Source organism: Eublepharis macularius, chromosome 2 (genome assembly GCF_028583425.1).
Source record: "Eublepharis macularius isolate TG4126 chromosome 2, MPM_Emac_v1.0, whole genome shotgun sequence".
Lineage (NCBI taxonomy): Eukaryota > Metazoa > Chordata > Lepidosauria > Squamata > Eublepharidae > Eublepharis > Eublepharis macularius.
In genome coordinates, this window is record NC_072791.1 from 165182557 (window position 1) to 165202980 (window position 20424).

The 20424-nt window shown below is 41.6% G+C and overlaps 1 protein-coding gene across 1 annotated transcript in view; it reads right to left on the minus strand.

The window, feature by feature from the left end:
* SEMA5B (semaphorin 5B) overlaps window positions 1-20424 on the minus strand; it is a 377961-nt gene that overhangs the window by 110967 nt on the left and 246570 nt on the right. Inside the window, exons 8-10 of the mRNA XM_054972564.1 lie at window positions 19855-20140; window positions 6343-6478; window positions 2228-2435 (exon numbers count right to left, since the gene is read on the minus strand). Of these exons, the coding sequence (XP_054828539.1) occupies window positions 2228-2435; window positions 6343-6478; window positions 19855-20140 (630 nt within the window). The remainder of the gene's footprint in view (window positions 1-2227; window positions 2436-6342; window positions 6479-19854; window positions 20141-20424) is intronic.

Below are 20424 nucleotides of genomic sequence, written 5' to 3' on the forward strand. Positions count from 1 at the left end.
TTTTCTACACACAAAAATATGTGCAAAAGAAGCATAGCAAATCTTCAGGTGTAATCCCTTCTTCTTTGCACATCTAGATGTTCAAATCATATTGTAAAAACACTGCAACATAGGACAGGGTGTAACCAGTGAATCTGCTAACAAGTAGCATGTCCTTTTTGCATGTCTTTGAATGACGTGGGCTGTGGCTATTTACCAAGTAACTAGTAGCCACAAGTTCAATTCCCAGAGTTCTTTTGAACAAGTACAAGTATGGTTAGGATAATGACTTCATAAATAAAACAGGTAACATTTCTGATGTAAAATCAACTCACTTGGGAGTTGCTGCGCTATAGTTTTGACATTAATCTCTGCATTTTGAGACTCCTGTAATCATTTAGGTTATTAACTCTAACTTTGATGTCTGTGTGATTTTATGTTACTGGAAACATTATCACATTCAAATATATGGTGGTAAAAGGTAGAAAAATTAAGACTCAATTTGGTCGATTATAATTTCTGAGTAAGGAGGCTACTTCCCATTCATGGGATCAATTATACTAACACTTAGAAAGGCCATATATTTTACTGTAAAATCAACTCATTCTCAAGATATAATGAAATTATTATTTTAAAAATTGCAGGGGCTCAGATATTAATAAAATATTTAACTTCTTTCATGTATGTAAAAGCCACCATTTGTAAAAACTGCCCGAGATTCCTGCAACATCTGAAGTAATCACGTCAGAAAAACCCATTTCCTATTGGAAAGAAGGCTACAAGGAGCATGAAGAAAGTCATGCTATGGTCCCTGCAGAGGGAGATGAAATTTGGGATAATGGGAAGGAGTTTTCAGTTTATCAGTGGGAAGGGCTTTTGAGGCAGCAGATCATAGTTCTGTTTCCTCAGCTTCTGTCCATTAGTAGTGGTTAGAGTGTTCGACTAGGATCTGCGAGGCCTGGGTTCAAATCCCCATGGAAGCTCATTGGGTTACCTTGGGGCCAGTCACATTCTCTCAGTCTAACCTACCTCACACAGTAACTGGCTCTCTCCCACTACCAATAGTGGGCTCTTTTCAGGTTGTAGACTATGGTAAATGCCCAACCATACCATCCCTTGATGACAGTTGTGACTACACAGAATTACTTTAAAGATCTATGAGCTCATAAAATATGGAACTGAAGTTTCAATGTGTGACTGGAAGCTAATTTGGAGTATGAGCAAACCCAAAAGGGTAATTTTATCTAAATGAGTAACATAGGAAATGCATCTAAATCTGGTAATGCAGTACCTTGCAGAGTGTTTCCAGTCTTTGCCTTCACCTGAAATATTCTTATCCCAATGTTAAAACCTGTTTAGCTCTCTTGATGAAAGTCTATATGTGTTTATGAATACTGTTGCAAACAGATGCTTACCCTGGCAGGAAATATTCCCACTTCACCAATAAGGCACAGTGAAGTAGAAAGAAGCTAAATGATCTACCAGAAGGTTAGACAGCCATCCAGTTTCCATAGGGATATCATTTACTTCTGCATACCTACCATTCTTCCTTAAGCTGAATTCTCATAGGAAGAACTGGTCCTTCACAGTAGCTGCCTCTTGCATGTGTTCCCATAAGAATCTTAGTTTGGGTGGTACGATTAACACTCTTGGGCTAACTATGCTCACTCTTTGATGTCTATCACTAAGCCTCCTTAGATGAGGCACTCATTAATTGAGAAACTGAATAAATGAAAAAAGGGATAGCTTAGAAATCAAAGAACCTCAAAAGCTATCGTGAAGCACAGAAGTAATGAAAAAAGAATTGGCTACTTGGGGGTTATGAATCCAGACCTGTAATATGTATTATCCAAACACCTAGGCACGCTCTGCAAGAAAGACACACTGTTTTGCTTGCAAGTTCTCTACCTTCTGTTTGAGGCAAAACAAAATCAAGTGAGTTAGTGGAAATGATATGTTTTGGACGGCAATCCTAAGCAGAGTTGCAGACTTGTGAATTAATTGAAGTAAATGGATTTAGAAGAGTATAACTCTGCTAAGAGTAGAAGGCCTTTGTTGTGATTGTTTGCTTTTGTTTCTTTACCCAATTTCAACAATATTCTACACTTTCAAAATGACATTCACTTTCACTCTATTGTTAATAGTAGGTAAGCTCTTATTCTGTAAAACACTTAGCATGAATCTCAAGCATTGTTTAATAAACCCACAACTGAACGATAGAAGGTTGCCAGGTGTAAAAGACACATACCTGTCCCGATGTACATCACATGGTAAAGAACATCCTTGCCCTGAACAATGTCAACCACGAGCTTAGAAAAACGGATGTTGTCCTGAGTGACATATGGATCCACAGAGACAGGCTGCACCACATCATTCATCAGGAATAAGCGCTGGGCATCCTGGAGGATTCTTTCTGTCAAGTTTTCATTGGGGCTATCATCATTCAATATTCCACACTGGAGATTGAAAACAAAACATCAGTGAGGTTTTTGCTTTTTTATACACTGAAACATTAAAGAGGGTTAATTAATAATTAGTAAGAGCATGTCTGGAGTACTAGTTAATATGCTGAGTTAGGACTGGGGAGACCTGGGCTCAAATTCATACTTAGCTATAACTTAGTGGGTAACTTCGAGCCAGTTACTCTCTCAGGCTAACCTCAAAATGTAGGCAGGGAGAATCATTTGCTACACCACCCCTGAACTATCATCAAATAGGATACACTCTCTCTGATTACACATAGGATATGACTTTCTGTGACAAAAAAAATTACAATGGGCCAGTTTGTTATTTTTTGTATGTGTCCTTTACTCTCCTTTTCCTTTATGTGGTTATTAATTCTGATAGTCTGGATTTGCATTTTGTATAATATTACACTGGAGCCAATTAATCTATCATTGTCCAGTTAACTCTACCCCTACTGGACATTTTTACCTATTATTTAAAATAAGATTTAGGATTAATAGATTCATAGATTAGATGGTAGATTAAGAGAGAAAGTTAATGTATGTGTATGTGTAGGTATGACATTTGTTTTCTGTTTTCTGCTGCAGCAGACATGGTGGTTTTGAGGGGAGAGAGCGTCTATGTGCCAGTAGCATGAAATGTGTGGGCAAAGTATAGGAAGTTGGCACATGAGGAATGCTGCAGGAACACCACCTGCACCCACTACTGGGTTTAATGGTACATTTTTTCCTATGTCCATCTCCAGGTTGGGTCAACAGATGTGATCTGTGAGTTTTGTGCTTTCCAGCTGGGGACCACAGCATGCCAGAAGAGGGAGCTTAAGTTTCCCCACCACTATTTTCCTGACCCAGGGAGGAGTGCTATACATCCTTTTGCATATACTTAATGTGCACTAAGGATAGAAGGAAGAGGGTAATCAGTCCCCACTCAAAATCTGCCACTCTGCACTCCTCGCCTCTTTGGCTCAGTTCTTTGGGGCTCACCCAGATGCTAGAAAATGATCAAGAGACTGAGGAAACCTTTAATAAAGTGATCTGCCTTGTTGTTAGTGGAAAATGGCTGTTTCGAATTGACTTTTGTATAATTCTGAATACTCAGAAATTGTGAATTTTAAAAAAAGAAGAATCACACTTCCAACTCCAAATTATAGTATTGGTACGTATCTCTGGTAGCCACCTATGACAACCAACAATTACTCAACCATTATATATGTTATTTTTGTATCCTTCTTTGTAGAAGGAAAAGTTCCTGATACTATGCCTCCATTGAGAAACAACAAACTGAGGAACTCGCCCCACCCCACCCCCAGTTTCTTCTCAGCTACTAAATTACCTTTGTCATGTCTGAAAGCCCTTCATTGACCTCTGGTTCTTTTGTACTTGAAAAATGTTCTAATCTTTTTTTGCAATCTTCCTGTCACTCTCCACATACATTCCCTTTTCTTTTAAAGAACTTTTCATCTTGGTTTTGTAATCTTTTCACACCTTCTCTGCAGTAAAGACTTTACACTGTATGCAGGTCTTTTTGAAACCTGGGTATTTTTCTTTGTTTTTATTTTCCCTTCAGGAATCAATCTTGGCTGTTCCAAATATACCCTGACTGCTGCATGAGTTGAGAACACTCAAAACAAAAAAAACACCAGATGCTCCTGTGAATCAAAGACTGGACTGCAGCTAATGTATAGAAATGAAGAGGGGTATGCACCGAGAAAAATTCTGTTTCAGTTTTGGTTCCAGAGGCTCTGGACTAATTCTGTGCCGTTATTAGTTTGTTCTGGGTGAGATGGTGCCAGCTTGAATATGATCCTTTTTTTTTCATTTTCATGAGTTTCGACCTGTTGAGCAAGCAAGCTAGGCGGAATTGGCCACGCACGCACAGACGTACACTGTTTTTTTCAAGGGGGTTGGGGAAACGAGGCTCTGAGGCAACTGATTTGCACTTAATGGCATGAAGATCTCCCTCCAAATCATTGGCCCATCGAGTATGAGCACACACATGACAACAATGGGGTTCAGTCATGGACCTTGAAGAATGCTTGCGAATGGGAAAAGAGTCAAGGCAAATGTTGGGGCTGTGCACCCGAACAATATTCAAGGGGGGAGAACAGAAATGAGGCTTTATTCATACTTAATCAAGCAAAAGCTACACATTTGTCCCTTCTGTCCAAAAACTCATTGATCCAATAAGTTTCTCCTCTAGCACAAAACACACACACAACAACAGATCCCAAAGGGCGCGCACAATGGTGCACCAGCGCCTAAAGAGGAGAGTGCTCCATTGCCAACAAACACAACAACATTTTTTAAAATCCTGCTTTGTGATAGTGGCAATAAATTACCTTTGAGTCCTCTTGTTGCTTGTTAATGCCATGTTTCCCTGCATTTTGTAGTTGCATTCTCACAGTGAGGGGCACCTCCTCAAAAGATGCACATCTCCCCTCCCCCACTGCTTCCAATGGAGTTATATTGAATGGACGTTTCTGAAGCCAATGGATGGGAAGGAGTGAGTGGGATTCTCCTGAATCCCAAATGGCAGGGAGACAATGCCGTTGCCAGGGTTGCGGGGGTGGGGGGAAGATGCACCTTCCCCCTTCCCCACCACTAGAGTTAAATTAAATTGAATGGGTGTTTCTGAAGCCTATGGGTGGGGGGGGGAGATCAGTGCTCTTCTCCTTTTGATGACCTGATTGGCAGGGAGACTGCCCGGGAAAAATGCATACCACACACATCCCCCTTTCTGCCAATAGGATTAACGGTAAGGATAGCTTAGTCTCTTGCCTTGGGATGGTTGCATGCAGATTTGCTGCTACGGAAAACAAGATGCTGTGGGCTACTGCCCACCCTGGCTGGCTGGCCTGCCTGACTGTATTGCTGCTGCATGGCTAAGAATCAAAACAAAACTAACTTTTGGGTGGAGGGGATTGTTACAGTCTCATTTCTTGATTTTGTTCTGCCATTCTGAAAGCTGCTTTAACAGACTGAACCAGTGATTTCTGTATCGTTTGTTCCATTATGCATACCCCTAGACATGAATCCTGGAGAATTTTACTGAATGGCATACATTTGTTTCACTGAAGATCAGGAATAATTCATCCTAACTCGTCCAAAATCAAGCTGAGGTAAACAAGAGTATTCGCTCTAGAGAAAATGGCATTTCACCCCTCGTTAGACTTTCAGCACAAGAAAATGAATCATATGCTTAATAGGATGCTGGCAAATGCTCCTCCCTACATCTTCCAAGATAGCCACGGATGATTTTTCTGGGTAGAAATGGATTACAATTTACTCAGATATGAGATGGAATGGTACAGTTCTTGTGTGTCTGAAAATCAAGCCAAAATAACAGGCATGAACATGTATCTTTTCTCTGCTATGATACAGAATTAAGTAGGGGAAAGAAAGTAGCTCCTATGTAGAGTATTATCTAAGAATTATTGTATGAATTTGCTAGTTTTCCTCTTTCATTCTGTCTCCTTTTTCTTTTGTGTCATGTGTAACATCTTGTGTTATTCTGAATTTGTAAACCACCTTCAATGCAATGGCAGAAAGGCAGTACATAAACATATCAAACAAGCAAACAAATAAAATGGGCAGGAAGGAACTATTGGAACAATAGCATCTTCCTGGCACGATTTCTGATGTCATCATGGCACGAGAGCGGAATTGTGGCGTGATGATGTCAGAAATCACGCCAGGAAGACGCTATCAATCCAATAGTTTAGCGCTATGTCAGGACGTGATGTTTTAGCCCTGCTTCTTAATTGAGTGGGGATTTGAACCTGGATTCCCTATACATTACAAAGCAGCCATTGTACCAGACTGGCTATCTTCAACAGTTCCGTCAAACAGGAAACAGAATTGCATGTGAATGATTCAAGCTGTTGCATTAATGAAATACCTGAAAATTGGAGATGGGGTTGATTGTTGGCAGCCATGCAGATCTTGGATTTTCTTGGTATCGGAAAGGCCCATTAAAGGCTTGTGTAATAGCACTGAGATTGAAGGCACATACTGCTGAAGCAGCAATACTGTTTCTGGAAACAAGGGCAGAAGGAAAGAGAAAGAAAGGAAATCAATTTAATCTTTAGAACATTGACACTTTCATCATAACAGACATCAAACCTCACTAAAATAAATTGAATGTAAATTACTGGGAATAAGTGCTCAAGAGGCTACAGGCCTCAGAAGGGAGAAAAAAGAATCCACATGGATTAGGTGACAATTAGGAGGTACTGAAAACCTGTTCTTGAAAAATGTACATGATTTAAGACTCAAGGAAGCAATTTTGACATGAAAAGTCACACGTAGTTTAATTCACATGGAACATTACTACTGATATCCCATCAATCCTGATTGATTATAAGTGCCTAGTTTTTAAAACTCCAGTTTATGTCTCAAGGTGAGATTTAATATTTAGCTCTACAGGTAGCACTGCAAGATATTAAGAATACACTTGAAAAATACACCTTTGACAGAGGTAGTTGTACTTGTCTCTCTATCAAAATGGGCTGGCCTGGGAACCTTCAAACCTCAGACTATTCCCATGTTCATATCTATGTTGCACCAAGCAAGGCCTCAACAGTAGTCTAAAGGGACAGAGTAGAAGAACAGAATTGTAACCCTATCTTAGATAAAAGTACTTTCTGCTTAAGTATGAGCTCCGAAATGAAAGCTTGGGAAATGGAAGTTGCAGATTGTCTGTAATGCAAAGTATCCATGACTAGGGGTGTGCACCAAGAAAGTTTCCATTTCAGTTCAGAATTCAATTGTCCTATCAGGTTCCTGAGCAAGTCCTAATATCCAAATGACAGGCTGAGGAACATCTCTCCAGTGCTTCCTTCACTTATCTGTAGATAGGACAATCGCAACTCCTTCAAGTGAACAAGCAAAGCTCTTCCCACATGTCTGATTTGCAGAATCAATTCTTCAGGAAAGGTCACTTTATGAGGACTGGTAACCAGTGCAAACCAGGTCAGCAAATGTTCATCAGTCTCTACTTGCAGGTTTGCTCCAGAATCAATAGTTCAGCTGAAAAGGAAACTGATCAGCTATTTAAATGTGTTTAGAAGATTTGCAGCCTATTGCTAAGGGTTTCGTGGAGGGCAGCGGCGCGGCAAGAACTACCCCAGACACGAACACGTGGAAGAAAATGGCCAACTTTATTGACATAAACAGCAAACAGGAGCATTGGCAGTCATGAGGATCGGATCCCACAAAGCATCAGCTGACCCGCCTGCCAGTCGATGACCCCTCCCCCCCCTCAGACCCGTGCTGAGGGGAGCCTCCAGGAGCGGCATTCAGCGGGGAGATCATCTGGGTGTACACCCCTGCATGATCCCTCCCTGCCACCTGGGAGTGAGTCCGCCCTGACAGCCCCCGAGCCGGGAAGATATATCTACACTTGAGAAATGGAAAAGCAGGCACATCCTAATTCAATGTGTCACTGAATACAGCAAAGCACCTGAAGCAAATTTTCTTCCTGCACATTCCTTTTCTCAAAAGCATGTATTCGAAAACTTGGCCTCTCACTATTTAGCACATTGCCTCTGATAAACCACCCAGAATTATTCATGCTTAGAGAGAAGAGAGATTGAGACATCATGATTTTCCCGGAGACTCCCCACCAAGTCCAGACTATCTGTCTAAGAGAGTATGCTTGTAATGCCTACATTTGGATTCTAAATATTCATTTAAAAAAAGGGGAAAGGGGAAATGAAAAGAAGAGAAAATTGGAGATTTCAAATTTTTAAAATAAAGAACAAAAATGCAGGCGGACAGTAAGGAACAGCACGTAAAACTTACTCTGCTGTGTAAATGTCTGAATTATCGCATTATGTTGCTAATGGTAACAACTTGAACTGCTACAAAAAGAACATTTTTTTAACTAAACCAACAATTACGTAAGAACACCTACTCTTAAATGGTATGATTTCAGGCAGGCAGCAAGCAGAAACAGTCATTGTTAAATGATCCTACAACATGGAGAAGCGATTTAAGACTGTTTCCGTACCATTCTTGCTTTTAGGTTCTAGAAGCCGTTATGAATGTGGTACACGCCACGGTTATACAGAATGCCTACTATTCTGTCTTGCAGCATGCACCTCAGAAAACACATGTGGGTCCTCTAGCATTTCTTTTTGCTTGAAGGCACTTCTCCATCATAAAAGTAAACATGGTTCCATTATAATTTCACCACATTAAAAAGTCTTCTTAAAGAGTTTCCTTAACTTCAAGATGCCTATAGGGCCCTTTTATGCTACTGGGCAGGCAAGACATCTCTTTTAATTTGCCATTATAAGATTGCATACTCACTCTTTCTCCTCATAGCCACCCTTCCATTTCACTAAGCAATGGAGAAGTTTGCCTTGAACTTGTCAGAGCGCCACATGCTAAAGCTTTCTTCACTTGTGTCTGAGTGTTATTGACATGTTGCGTGTTCACAGAGAGCAGTTCTTTAGACAAAGCTAATGACGAGTGACAAGTTAATGCCTTCAAGCACAAGAAGGAGAAAAGGGAAAATAATGGTCTAAATAAAACTGTGTATTGTTTCAGAGTGAAGTGGGGTTTCCAATGCAAGCTACTGAATGTTTCAAAGCAAAAACTTCCCCTCAGCGGGGACCGTACTAAACCATACACAGAAGAATACATGGTGCAGCTTTCTGTTACTATTACCTCTGGTACACTGGCCCAAATGCTAAGCCTGTCACATGCACAAGTCTTGGCAGGAAGCCCATAAGATATTTTATATGGAAATAGTTATAAGGAGTGTCTACCCAAAGAGTCCAACATTTCTAACTGGAACAGTAAAATACAGTATACGAAAACTCACAGAGCTTCCTTAAATTGTTCAACTATGACTATAATTTAAAAAATACATTAAACCTGCATCACTGCAACAGTTGCCTTCCCAAATCAAGCCAATACCTCCGGGACATATCTGGAATGCCAGTCTTCCCACTGAGTCCTTTGCTCTCTCCCATCTGCTAGGTTGGACTGTTTGGCATCCAGGAGGCATTGTGGGCTTTTTCTTCATCACTCTTCTTCCCTGAAACACTCTGTCATTTGGTGCCAAGAGTCATGGTTATTAACATGCAGGCTGGTTTGCAAAAATGTTTGGTTTTAAGAGCAATTCACCAGCTGTTCATGTTGCGTGAAAGTTCTTTGGGATTACTTGGAATGAACTCTGAGGGTAATTTCGGTAATTTTAAAATGTAGATATGTTTTAATGACCTTGTTACAAATCACCTTGGGCAGACAATGGAAAGGCAGGATATAGTTTTTAAATAAATAAAAGTAAAGAGGTTCGCCTCAAGAAACCCTAGAAAATATAAGTGTGTGTAGATGCTTGGGTTCCCTCTCAGAATTCCCAGTAGCCTAATAAAACTACATTCCTGAGGTTCTTGGGAAGAAGCTGCTGCTATTACACTGCTTCTGAAATTTGTAGCTTTGATGTGCCTTTGATATATTACTGTCTCTACTCCCTGATGCCTCAGGTGCCCATTTTCTCAGAAAGGAACGTGCATGAGTAGGGTAGTCTGCACATCACATTTGTTAAAATTTCTTCTAGCTCTTTCTCCACCTGCAGGAAGAGCCAGCACAGTACCTTCCCATCCCCTGCCCTTGACCTTCTTAAAACTAGAGTCAGCAACCTCCAGGAGGGGCCCGGCCCTCTCCCAGAACTGCAACTGCTCTCCAGACTGCTGGAGGACACAGCAGCACTGGAGGATGGGCTGTGTGGCATCTCGTCTCCACTGAGCTCCTTCCCTTCCCCGAATCACCAGGAATTTCTCAAGCTGGAGTTGGCGCTCCTAAACTAAAACCTAGAGAGAACAAAAAAGAGGGAAGGGGAAATAAGAATGGACAGAGAAAGAGACAGACAGGCTGGGAGGGGAAAGAAAGGAAAGAAGAGTCAGGAATGTTGTGAAAATGAGAAAGAAAGAAAAAAAACCAGGGAGGGAACAAGAAAAATGAAAGTGCCTTGAAAAAAAATGAGAGGATTAAGATGAAACACTCCCCGCCCAAATTATTTGGAAATATCTCCCTTTCTTCTCTTCCCCTGCAAAAAGCATAATGGAAGAGCTGACCTTCCACTATAATTCTAGTGACCAGGGATTAATGAAAGTGCTTGACAAAATGTTTACTCTAAAACTGCACAGTTGTTTGTAATAAGGAGTTCATAAACTACTGACAACACTATCTGGAATAGGATCTCTGGGGCCTAGTTGAGGCCTTATCACAGCCTAAACCTGGTGCTTGTACCTGCAGGCAGCTGCAACCTTCTCTTTAACCAGAGGCTGTGGATCAGTCTCATATCAACAAGAATCCCCCCTTCTATCAATATGTAACAGCAGATTACTGCTATGTGGAGGTCAGAGAACAAGGATCTTGGTGTTAAAACTACTTTATTCCAGTGTAAATTTCACAAAAATAGAGTGCATAGTAAGCTGTCAGGATGAAGACAGAACTAGAAGATTGGGGTTTTTTTTTCTTCACATGCACTTTTTGTGCTCTGGGTTCAACATCTCTGGACAGAAATGCAGGAAGGAACAAAAGATACTTTTTGGACGTGGTTTGCTGAGCTTTCTCTTCTGTGCCTTACATGCTGACATTCTGAGTTCCCAAATTTTGCTGTGTGAGCGACTGACAGATCACCATGATTATGATGCAGCTTTCAGGGGCAAGATGTACGGAAGGAGAGTGGCCAAGAACAAGGGGGGAAATGTGGACATGGCCGTAAAGGAGCACCATCCACACCTCCTTCTGAAGTTTCCATCATTCCTTTGAACATGGCCTTATCCTAAGGTATAAGACCACCTTCTAAATTCAAGTCCACTGATTTTGCCAGTGTGTCAAGAAAGTGGGCTAAGGCCAAAAGCTTTAAAATGGGGTTTCAGTGACCCTTTTGAGAACTTTAATAACAACAGCTTAAATATTTCATAAGCTGCTTCCCTAAATAGCCATCTTTCCTGCTGACTTAGCTCTGTATTACACAACAATGAGCAATAAATCAGACTATAATGTGTTTTTTCACAATGAAGTGCACCATGCTGGCTGATGCCCATTTTTTTGGAAAATTGTTCCTGACCCCATTAAATTAGAAGCTTTGAGATGTAAGGATTTCGCCCCTCCTCTGTAAGAGTAAACATGTTTTAAAATAAAAACAAAGCATCTTTTATGCATCAGTCATACTGCTGGAGAAAACAGACTTCATTTGTATGCGGAAGGCATACAGCATGACATAACTCCCGAAAGAAGTTAAAAGAATAATTACCATTATTTGTCTAGTTGTGTGACAAATTGGAACATTTTCCTACTTTGAGTACTTGAAAGAACAGTGTGTCATAGCACAAAGCCACTATTTGATTTGATGCTAGCTATTATCACAATAATAATTTGTCTATTTGGTTCTGCAGAAGTTACAGAAGAATATTTTTCCCTAGCAAGGCAAGAAAAAGAAATTATTAAGTATTTGCTCATTCTTTTGCAACTAATTACTAAAAAGACAGCAGTCTAAACAGTAATGAAGTCAGATGGAGCAAAATACATTCAGTTTTGTATTTAGATTGAGTAATGGAAGGAACGCAATCTTCATAAACAGCTAGGGTTGGATTTAACATGACTGTCATGACTGTTATAAAGTTACAGAGTAGATCTAAGGTAGATTTACTCTTCCTGTATCCTTATTAGATCATAAATGACCCTTCTAGGGTCATCTAGTCCAACAAATATATCTATCCTGCTTTCTGCTCTGTGGCTCAGAAAACAATTGCCAGTCTATTAAGAAGTAATATATGGTAGAGGCCAAGGGTCATTTCATAGAAAAAGAGCTGCAGGAATTCATTAGTATAACTCATTAGCATATGCCACACCCCTTGACCGGGCCAAAAGGGCTGGGATTTGGCTGGTGCCAGACGGGGTAGTGTTCCCCCACCTGGCAGCAGCCTAATCAGGGCCCTTTTGGCCCCAATCCAGGCTGAAAGATGCCCCAAATAGCTCAAAATGGCCATTTTGGGCATGGCCCAGATCGGGTCAGTCCTGGACATGGGAGGGGTCCTCTGCCAGGCACCAACCGAATCCTGGTGGTTTTGGTCCTGGCTGAAACGGGCCCCAAATGGCCAAAAATGGCCATTTGGACCCCGATTGGGCCCGTATCAGGGGCAAAACAGCCAGGACCAGGTCAGTGCCGGGCAGGGGAGGGTTCCCCCACTCAGCACCAACCCAATTCCAGCCATTCCGGCCCCAATTCCAATGGGAATGGGACCAAAATGGCAGAAAATGGCCCAGATCAGCACTGAAATGGCAAGAACTGGCACAGTGCTGGGAGGGGGAGGCTTCGCCCACCTGGCATTGGCTGAATCCTGGCTGTTTCAGCCCAGCAAAAAATGGCCCAATATGGCCGAAAGTGGCCATTTTAGGCCTTTCAGGTCCAGACTCGGGCCAAAATGGCCCAGATCAGGTCAGAGCTGGGTAGGGGCACCCTCCCCTGCCTGGCACTGACCCAGTCTGGACTGCTTTGGCCCTGATCCAGGACCAAAAGGGCCCCAAAGGGCCCAAAATGGCCATTTTGGGCCCGTTTCGGCCCGTATCAGGGCCAAAACAGCAAAGACCGGGTTGGTACCAGGCGGAGGAGGCTTCCCCCACCCAGCACCAACTTGATCCCAGCTGTTTCAGCCCCAATCCGGGCCGTTTCAGCCCTTATCCAGGCTGAAACTGGCCCAAAATGGCTATTTGGGGCCCGTTTCGGCCCGGATCAGGGACCAAACAGCTGGGATCAGGTTGGTGCTGGTCGGGGGAAGGTCCCCCCTGGCACCAACCTGATCCAGGCCTTTTTGGCCCGCATTTGGGCCATTTTGGCCCCAATCGAGGCTATATGGCCCTAAAGTCAGGTGAGCAGGGCCACCTGACTTGGGGGAACTGCCGGAACACTGTTCCAGTGCGTTCCTACTCGAAATGAGCTCTGGTAGAGGCTCACAGCATGAGCTGGTTCAAATCTTGTCCAGTTACCCAGTCACATGGACATATGCAAGCATACTTTTGAATTTCAGGGACAAACCACACGTGATGGCATCAAAGTGTCTGACATGGGAATGCCACTGCCATTCTGAACTCTCACACAGGAGATTTAAAAATGTGTGCGGGTTCGATCCTGATCAGGCCTGCAGTCTGGTGGGACAAGCTGCTCTTGTTCCCCCTGCCCATATGGACCATTTCAGGTGCCAAAACAACTGGGAGAGGGCTCCTAATCAAAAACGATAAATTATATTGACCTCCCGTGAAGGGTTATTAGAAGGATTCATGGAGCAAGCTGAACAGTGAATAATGAAAAATGTTAAACCATAATTATTTATTATTAGTCCTTCACTAGGCAAAAAAGCAATGGTCTTGTTTCTATATATTAAGAGCTCTAAAGGACTTCCCAACAAACATGAAGAACAGAATACTCACTGGACTGCTGAAGATTTCAGGAAAAAAATATATAAGGCTCAAACATAAACTTTAGCTTTATAGCCTCGTTCACAGGCTGCAAAGCTGGACCCTTTTTCATACACAGGGCCTCAGAAACATGGAAGAAGTTCACCTGTTGTGTGAAGAGCAAGGAAGTGCAATCTGCATCGTTTAACCACACATGAGGACACGTCCCCCTCTCCCTGTGCTGCAAGCTACTGAGAAGATAGGAAATATTACCTGCTTGCCTAAATTACTGGATGACTCTCCCTCTTTCTCAGGGCTGTGATGCAGCTGTGCTTCTTTTGTGCCCCACAACTGCCCAAAGTGGCTCAGTGTTTAGCACATCCCTAGTTATTATGGTGCGTAATAGGGTGCTTGTGTGAATGTCTTTCTGCTGGCTAGGAGTAGTGTGTGTGATGGCTTCTTTAAGATAAGTCTAGTAGATTCAGCAAAGTGGACCATGTCCTTAGGTCATGCAAACTCTACAGTGAAGACTGCTGACCTAAATCCTATTTTCCAACCTCTACTTGAGTATGTTTTTATACGTAACAGGATGGAGAAAATATGGTCAGAAGATGTGGAAATAAGAATATGATTACCTACATTCTTTCTACTGGCATTATATACTGTGATGTTTAAAAAGATGAAATCTAAGGCTAAACGTCATTAGTGACAACATTGTAATGGCTACCTTTTTAAAAATTATTACTTTTTCAACTGTTTTGGTAGAAGGCAGATTGCTAAATGATGAAAAGCACTAACTGCTCTCAATAACCACTAAAATATCTTGCAGCTGTAAAAGGCATTCTCCAAATTCAAGAAGTTCAAAATTCTTTTTCTTTTCTTACATAAGCTTTTGTGTAGCTATTGCTGCTGTACAGATTTGCTACACTAATCAATTTGAAATTTCAAGCTTCCTTTGCCTTGGATGATTTCTGAATAGTTTTATTGATAAAAATTTAATATCACTGTAGAAAATACATGAAGTAGTCTACCTATTAAACACTGATGTTAGACTTTATGGAGCATGACTAACACTCATAATCTCCCCGCATGCAGAGATAAGGAAGAACAACATAACAAATGCTACTTTGTTTAGCAGGGCATGGCAACCGGGTATGCAGCAGCCTCAAAATACATAAAAGTACTTGCTTCCTTAGCAAATGTGCAAGAGATTCAGAGATGGGTCTTCTACATGGATTATCTGCCCTGAGTTCAATGCTTTTGGGAAGTGAATTTTTTTCCTGCTTCCCCAGAGCATTGTGGTACATTTGTGCACCTCTGGGAATTTCTCCAGCTTTTCTCTGATGTTTCTTCAACCTGCTTTGCTCTGAAGTTTTGGAAACAATACTGGATGGCAGCTGTATGGGAGGGTAAATTTAGATTTTCTGGTCCATCCACATGACAACCATTTTCCCTTTCCATGGAAGCTCCCCACCCCCACACAGCCAGGGTGGTTTTTTTTAAGATTGGCACTGGAGTGTTGTTGTATCAACATACCATTACAATAACAGGTATAGCAGTTCTCTGAATTATCAGCTTTAATTTTCAGAGAGTTAATCTCTAGCTCCTTCCCTCGCTGAAATATAAGGGAAAAGGCATATCTTCGCAAAGGAAGGGGATAGAGAATTTTTTAAATGACAGCTGGAAATTCAGAAAACCTCCTACACCTCTTGTTATGATGGTATATAAATATATAGATATTCTTGTGCCAATTTTTTAAAAAATTGCAAAAGACCTGGTAGCCCACAGGAGGTGGGGGGTGGCCACTTCCAGAGAAACTGGGGCAGGGAAACTACTGGGAAACTTGCCATGCGGAGGCCTTACTGATGCTGTGCTTTATCTGCAGCCATACCAGCAACGGGGAAACCACAAAATTCCGTCCCTCTGCAGAAGACACCAGATGAGATCTGCTTTAGATGGTATCAGAAAGCCATCCAGATGTTACAAGCTAAATCTTTGTCAGTAAGTGCAAAATTACATGGATCAGCTGGATGCCTGAGTCTTTAAATACTAGAGAATGTGGGGAGGGAAAGTCCTCACTTAACTTTGATGGGGGGGAGGGGAACCTTTGGCTAAAGAGAGGAAAAAATCAGAGGTTAGGGGGACAGCTGACAAAGAACATATAAAAGCGATGGTTGTTGTGGGTTTTCCGGGCTGTATTGCCGTGGTCTTGGGCAAGACCACGGCAATACAGCCCGGAAAACCCACAACAACCATCGTTCTCCGGCCGTGAAAGCCTTCGACAATACAACATATAAAAGCCTTTACATAAGCTGTGGACTCTTTGAATAGGGAAGCTTGCCAGAAGCTTAGTCAGACAAGTTCAGAGATTGTACAGCTCTTTCCCTCCAAGGTTCTGGAGATTCCCTAGGCTTACTCAGTTTCTTGAAGTCCTAAAAATCACCCTTTGAGGGTGTCTGATAAGCTCTGCCTGAGATATCATTAAAGTTCAAGACTTGTACAGAGAGGGGAGGGGCGGGTTGGGCTGCAAATCAGTACTCTGCTGAGCTGAATCCGACTACTATCCTGAGCTCAGTACCCTGGTAGTGCCCTGAATCAGACTACTACCCTGAGCTCCAGCTACTACCCCTGAGCCCACTCCTCTCAGCCTCAGGTGTATTGTGGAGATATTAATAACACTGACACACAGAGTGGCCTCACACTGAATTAGACCACTGGTCCATCAAAGTCAGTATTGTCTATTCAGACTAGCAGAGCTTTCCAGGGTTTCTGGTCGAGGTCTTTCGCATCACCAATTACTTTATCATTTTAACTAGAGATGCAAGAGACTGAACCGGGGACCTTCTGCAGGCCAAGCAGTTGCTCTACCACTGAGCCGTGGCCCCTCCACAGCCCCTTAAACTAAATGTGCAGATTTTTGTTCTACATTCAAGTCAATGTAGGACTCTCTCCAAAACAACTAGTTTAAAAACACATTATCTAACAATGTTTGCAATTGCTCTCCAAATTCAAATCAAGCAGAGAAAAGTTCATTCATCTTTAATTTCAGCATTATAAGAACCAACTATCTGTTGCCAGTTTCTGCATTCTGTCATAGGTTAAGTCATGAGCTGTTACACTTTGAGCAGTTTTTCAGATAATTACTAAATTTAAGATATCCTCTTCTCTACATGTATCTAATTCACATAATTAAAGTAGGAAGATTACATAATCTGGTGTCTAGACAGCACTGGCCCGTATGGTAACTAATCAGATTTTCTACTCTTATTTCATAATTCAGCAGAAGCCCCAAAGTTAATTTTTATTCTCTACTGATATATAGATTTTGAGACCAATCATCTGTGGTTAATATCCCAATCCTATGCACGTTTGCTCAGGAGTTAAAGAGCAAACTATATGTTACATGTGTAACAGAGTTGAAACATTGTCTTCTTTTAATGAAAAACAACAGAATTTTGCATTTTGAGAGGAAGAAGAGGTGGTGCTAGTTTTTACTCAAAATCGTACACCTCTACATACACAACAGCTTTTGTTCCCCTTGGGGTATAGAGGCATACTTATCTTTGTAAGCATGTACCTGGAACTCATGAGGTGAAAAGCAAGTTAATACCGCAAGACTGAGTGGATAAATAGTTGCCAGAAAAAGGATTAAGCACTCTGCTTTTCTACCCACTATCATTACCAGTATGTTATTCTTCTGCTCAGCTTCTTGACTCTGCTGTTCACTTGAAGAAAACTGGATTGGGGTTTAATTAACCTTATTTTGTGCAATGTGTGGTTTCCCCCCTCTTTTCCATTGAGATCACTGGACCTTTCTTCAAAGCACAGGACATGCTGAATTTCAGATATTAAAGCCAACACAAATCACCAAAGAACAAAATTCCCTCTAGGTTTCCCATCACACCTTATCTGGGTCCCAGATATGCTACCACTGTTCTTCCTATATAACCTTGTCCAACAAAACAACACAGGCCGAAGAATCCATGCCCCAGAATCCTAGACCCTTAGTTCTGTCATCTCAGCAACCTTGCACCAAAATATTGTTATAAGGCAATACAGGACATAGTCAAAGAATAATCATTAGACCTTAGCTCCAAGTGCTTTGACACACTAAAACATGTCTTTTCCTGAACTGCTTTAACTATTCTGTCTATATAAAGAAGGAAGAATGTGCTGCTGCTGCTGCTGCTATTATTATTGTTGTTGCTGTTGTTGCTGTTGCTGCTGATGTCATTTATAGTCCACCTTTCTCACTGAGACTCAAAGTTAATTACATACTGTAAGATTAGTACAGTTGATATCAAGGACATGTCAATAAACAATGCCATAGGGTATATAAATGCAAGTTTACAAAGACTTAACATTAGCAAAAAATCCAATACAGAGTTGAATAAATGCGGAAGCAGAGCATAATGGTAGGACTGACATTAGACAACATGACCGCAGGGTCATATTTAAAGCAATAGGTAGTACACAGGAGCACATACTTAAAGCAACAGCTAGTATGAAAGGCAACATTGTGGTGAAGTCTGTGGCCCTTACTGGTTAGTGAAGCATCTCTTTGAGATCACATCTTTTTAATACAGCCCTACTATCTGATTAAAAGGCCCTTTTGAATAATTCAGTTTTGCATCATTCACAGAAAGCCCAGGAGAGTGGAGGCCCTCCTGACCTCCTCAGGCAGGCTGTTCCATAGGGTAGGCGCCACCACAGGGAAAGCCCGTGTACAAGCTGCTGTTGATTTCATCCATGTGCAGGGTGCTAATGCTAATATTATGAACTGCGTGAGTCAACATTACAGTTCAAAAGCATAGGCAGAATGAAATGGAATGAAGAGCCACAGAACTGTTTTGTCTTATATTTATTATGCTTTACTTATCTAATTTTAGGTTTATAATTCACCAGTATATATCTTTGTTCATTTTACATATTGCAAGTTGAACAATGGAAGGAACCATTCTTGAAAATCAGGGGGATGTCTATAAGAATTTAAGAGCAAAAATCATTATCCCTTTAGAGACCTCTGCCTTCTGTGCAGACCTTCCTTCAAGAGGGCTAAGGGATTGAACAATACTGTGTATCTGTAGGAGCCCCTCTTCTCCAATCCCCCTAAAGTTCTATCACGAGCACCTGGTGGTTTGCTTCAAGTCATCAGATTCTGTTAGTAGCTGAGGCTACAATATAGTAATTAGCAAAGGGCTGGTTGCTGTAGGAAGGTACTGAATGAGGTGCATGGCAGAGGGAGCAAGGAACAAAAGAATCACTTTCTACAAAGCCATCAGTGTCCAGCAACTGACATCGCTCAATCTGCCCCTCAAATCAAACATAAGCACTCAGAAAGAGTTTGTATTCAAATATGAAGGAACATACTGCCTGCAACTCAGCCTCTATAAAAACTCATTTATCATCACAAACTTAAAACTTTCCCACATTGAATGTTCCTTCAGCATATGGCAGGCCTTATTAAAATTGCACATGGCAGCTTGCAAAAAGACCTGATAGAGGCATATGCTAATGAAGAAGGGGTGTGAAGGAGAAATTCCATCTCTCCCCACTAGTTTAGCACAGATCTTCCACTTGCCTTGAGCATGACTGGTCAAGACCGGGATTTTTGAGCTTAAATAGGATTGCAGCTGATGTCACTAGGGCTCTTAGGGAGACGTCAGAACTGGCAGGAGGAGGAGTGAAGGCAAAAAAGAACTTCTTGCCTCTTTTTTCACACTGACCTTACACCCACCTGAAGCATCAGACATCCAAACCCGTAACAGAGAATTCTAACTATCCGCCATCAAGAACATGAATAAAAATGACATGAATCTTCCTTGTCCTCTGTCTCAGAGTTCATGTTTTTCCACAGAACAGTGAAATGGTGTTCTGCTTCTTTGAAATGTGGGACCATGCATACCTCTTCCCAGAAGAATATACTTTGTACTACTATTAGAAAAAGCAGGTATGAATTAGAAGGAAAAAAATGGGGAGCAACAAAACACTAACTCACACATTGGTAGTGAACACTCCATAGATCAAATCTTGCTCAGGAAGATAAAAAGTACTCTGTAGTTCGTTGTAGTAAAAAGGAATTTCCCCGGAGCGCGAACAATTCAGTCGAGCCTTCATGAATGTTGTCCACGTGTCCTCCAGCAAAAATCTTCCCCCAATGTCATTTTTGCAAACCCTTGCCACACGAGAATAGACGGTTTTCCCACAGTCGTGCTCAACAGCATTCTCACGGAAAAAGAAGTAAGTGAACAAACCAATGTCATAGGCAGCGATGAAATTGGGCTCTAGAGAGAAATTAAGCCATAAAATACAGTGAGATTTACATAGCAAGGGAAAAGTGAGATTTACACAGGATGTGGGGCCAGAAGTTTGTGAGTTGTTGGAAGGTGGGAAAGAGGAACAAAAGTCTTTTTCACAGCATCTAAAAAAGAGTGGCAGACTATGAGTTAATTCACTTGGGCATATTCATCCCTTGACGGCTCTGATATCACTGGATGTCTGGCACACATCATCACAGAACACACATCAAAGAATTCAGTGGGTTCTAATGCAATCCTACACATGGTCC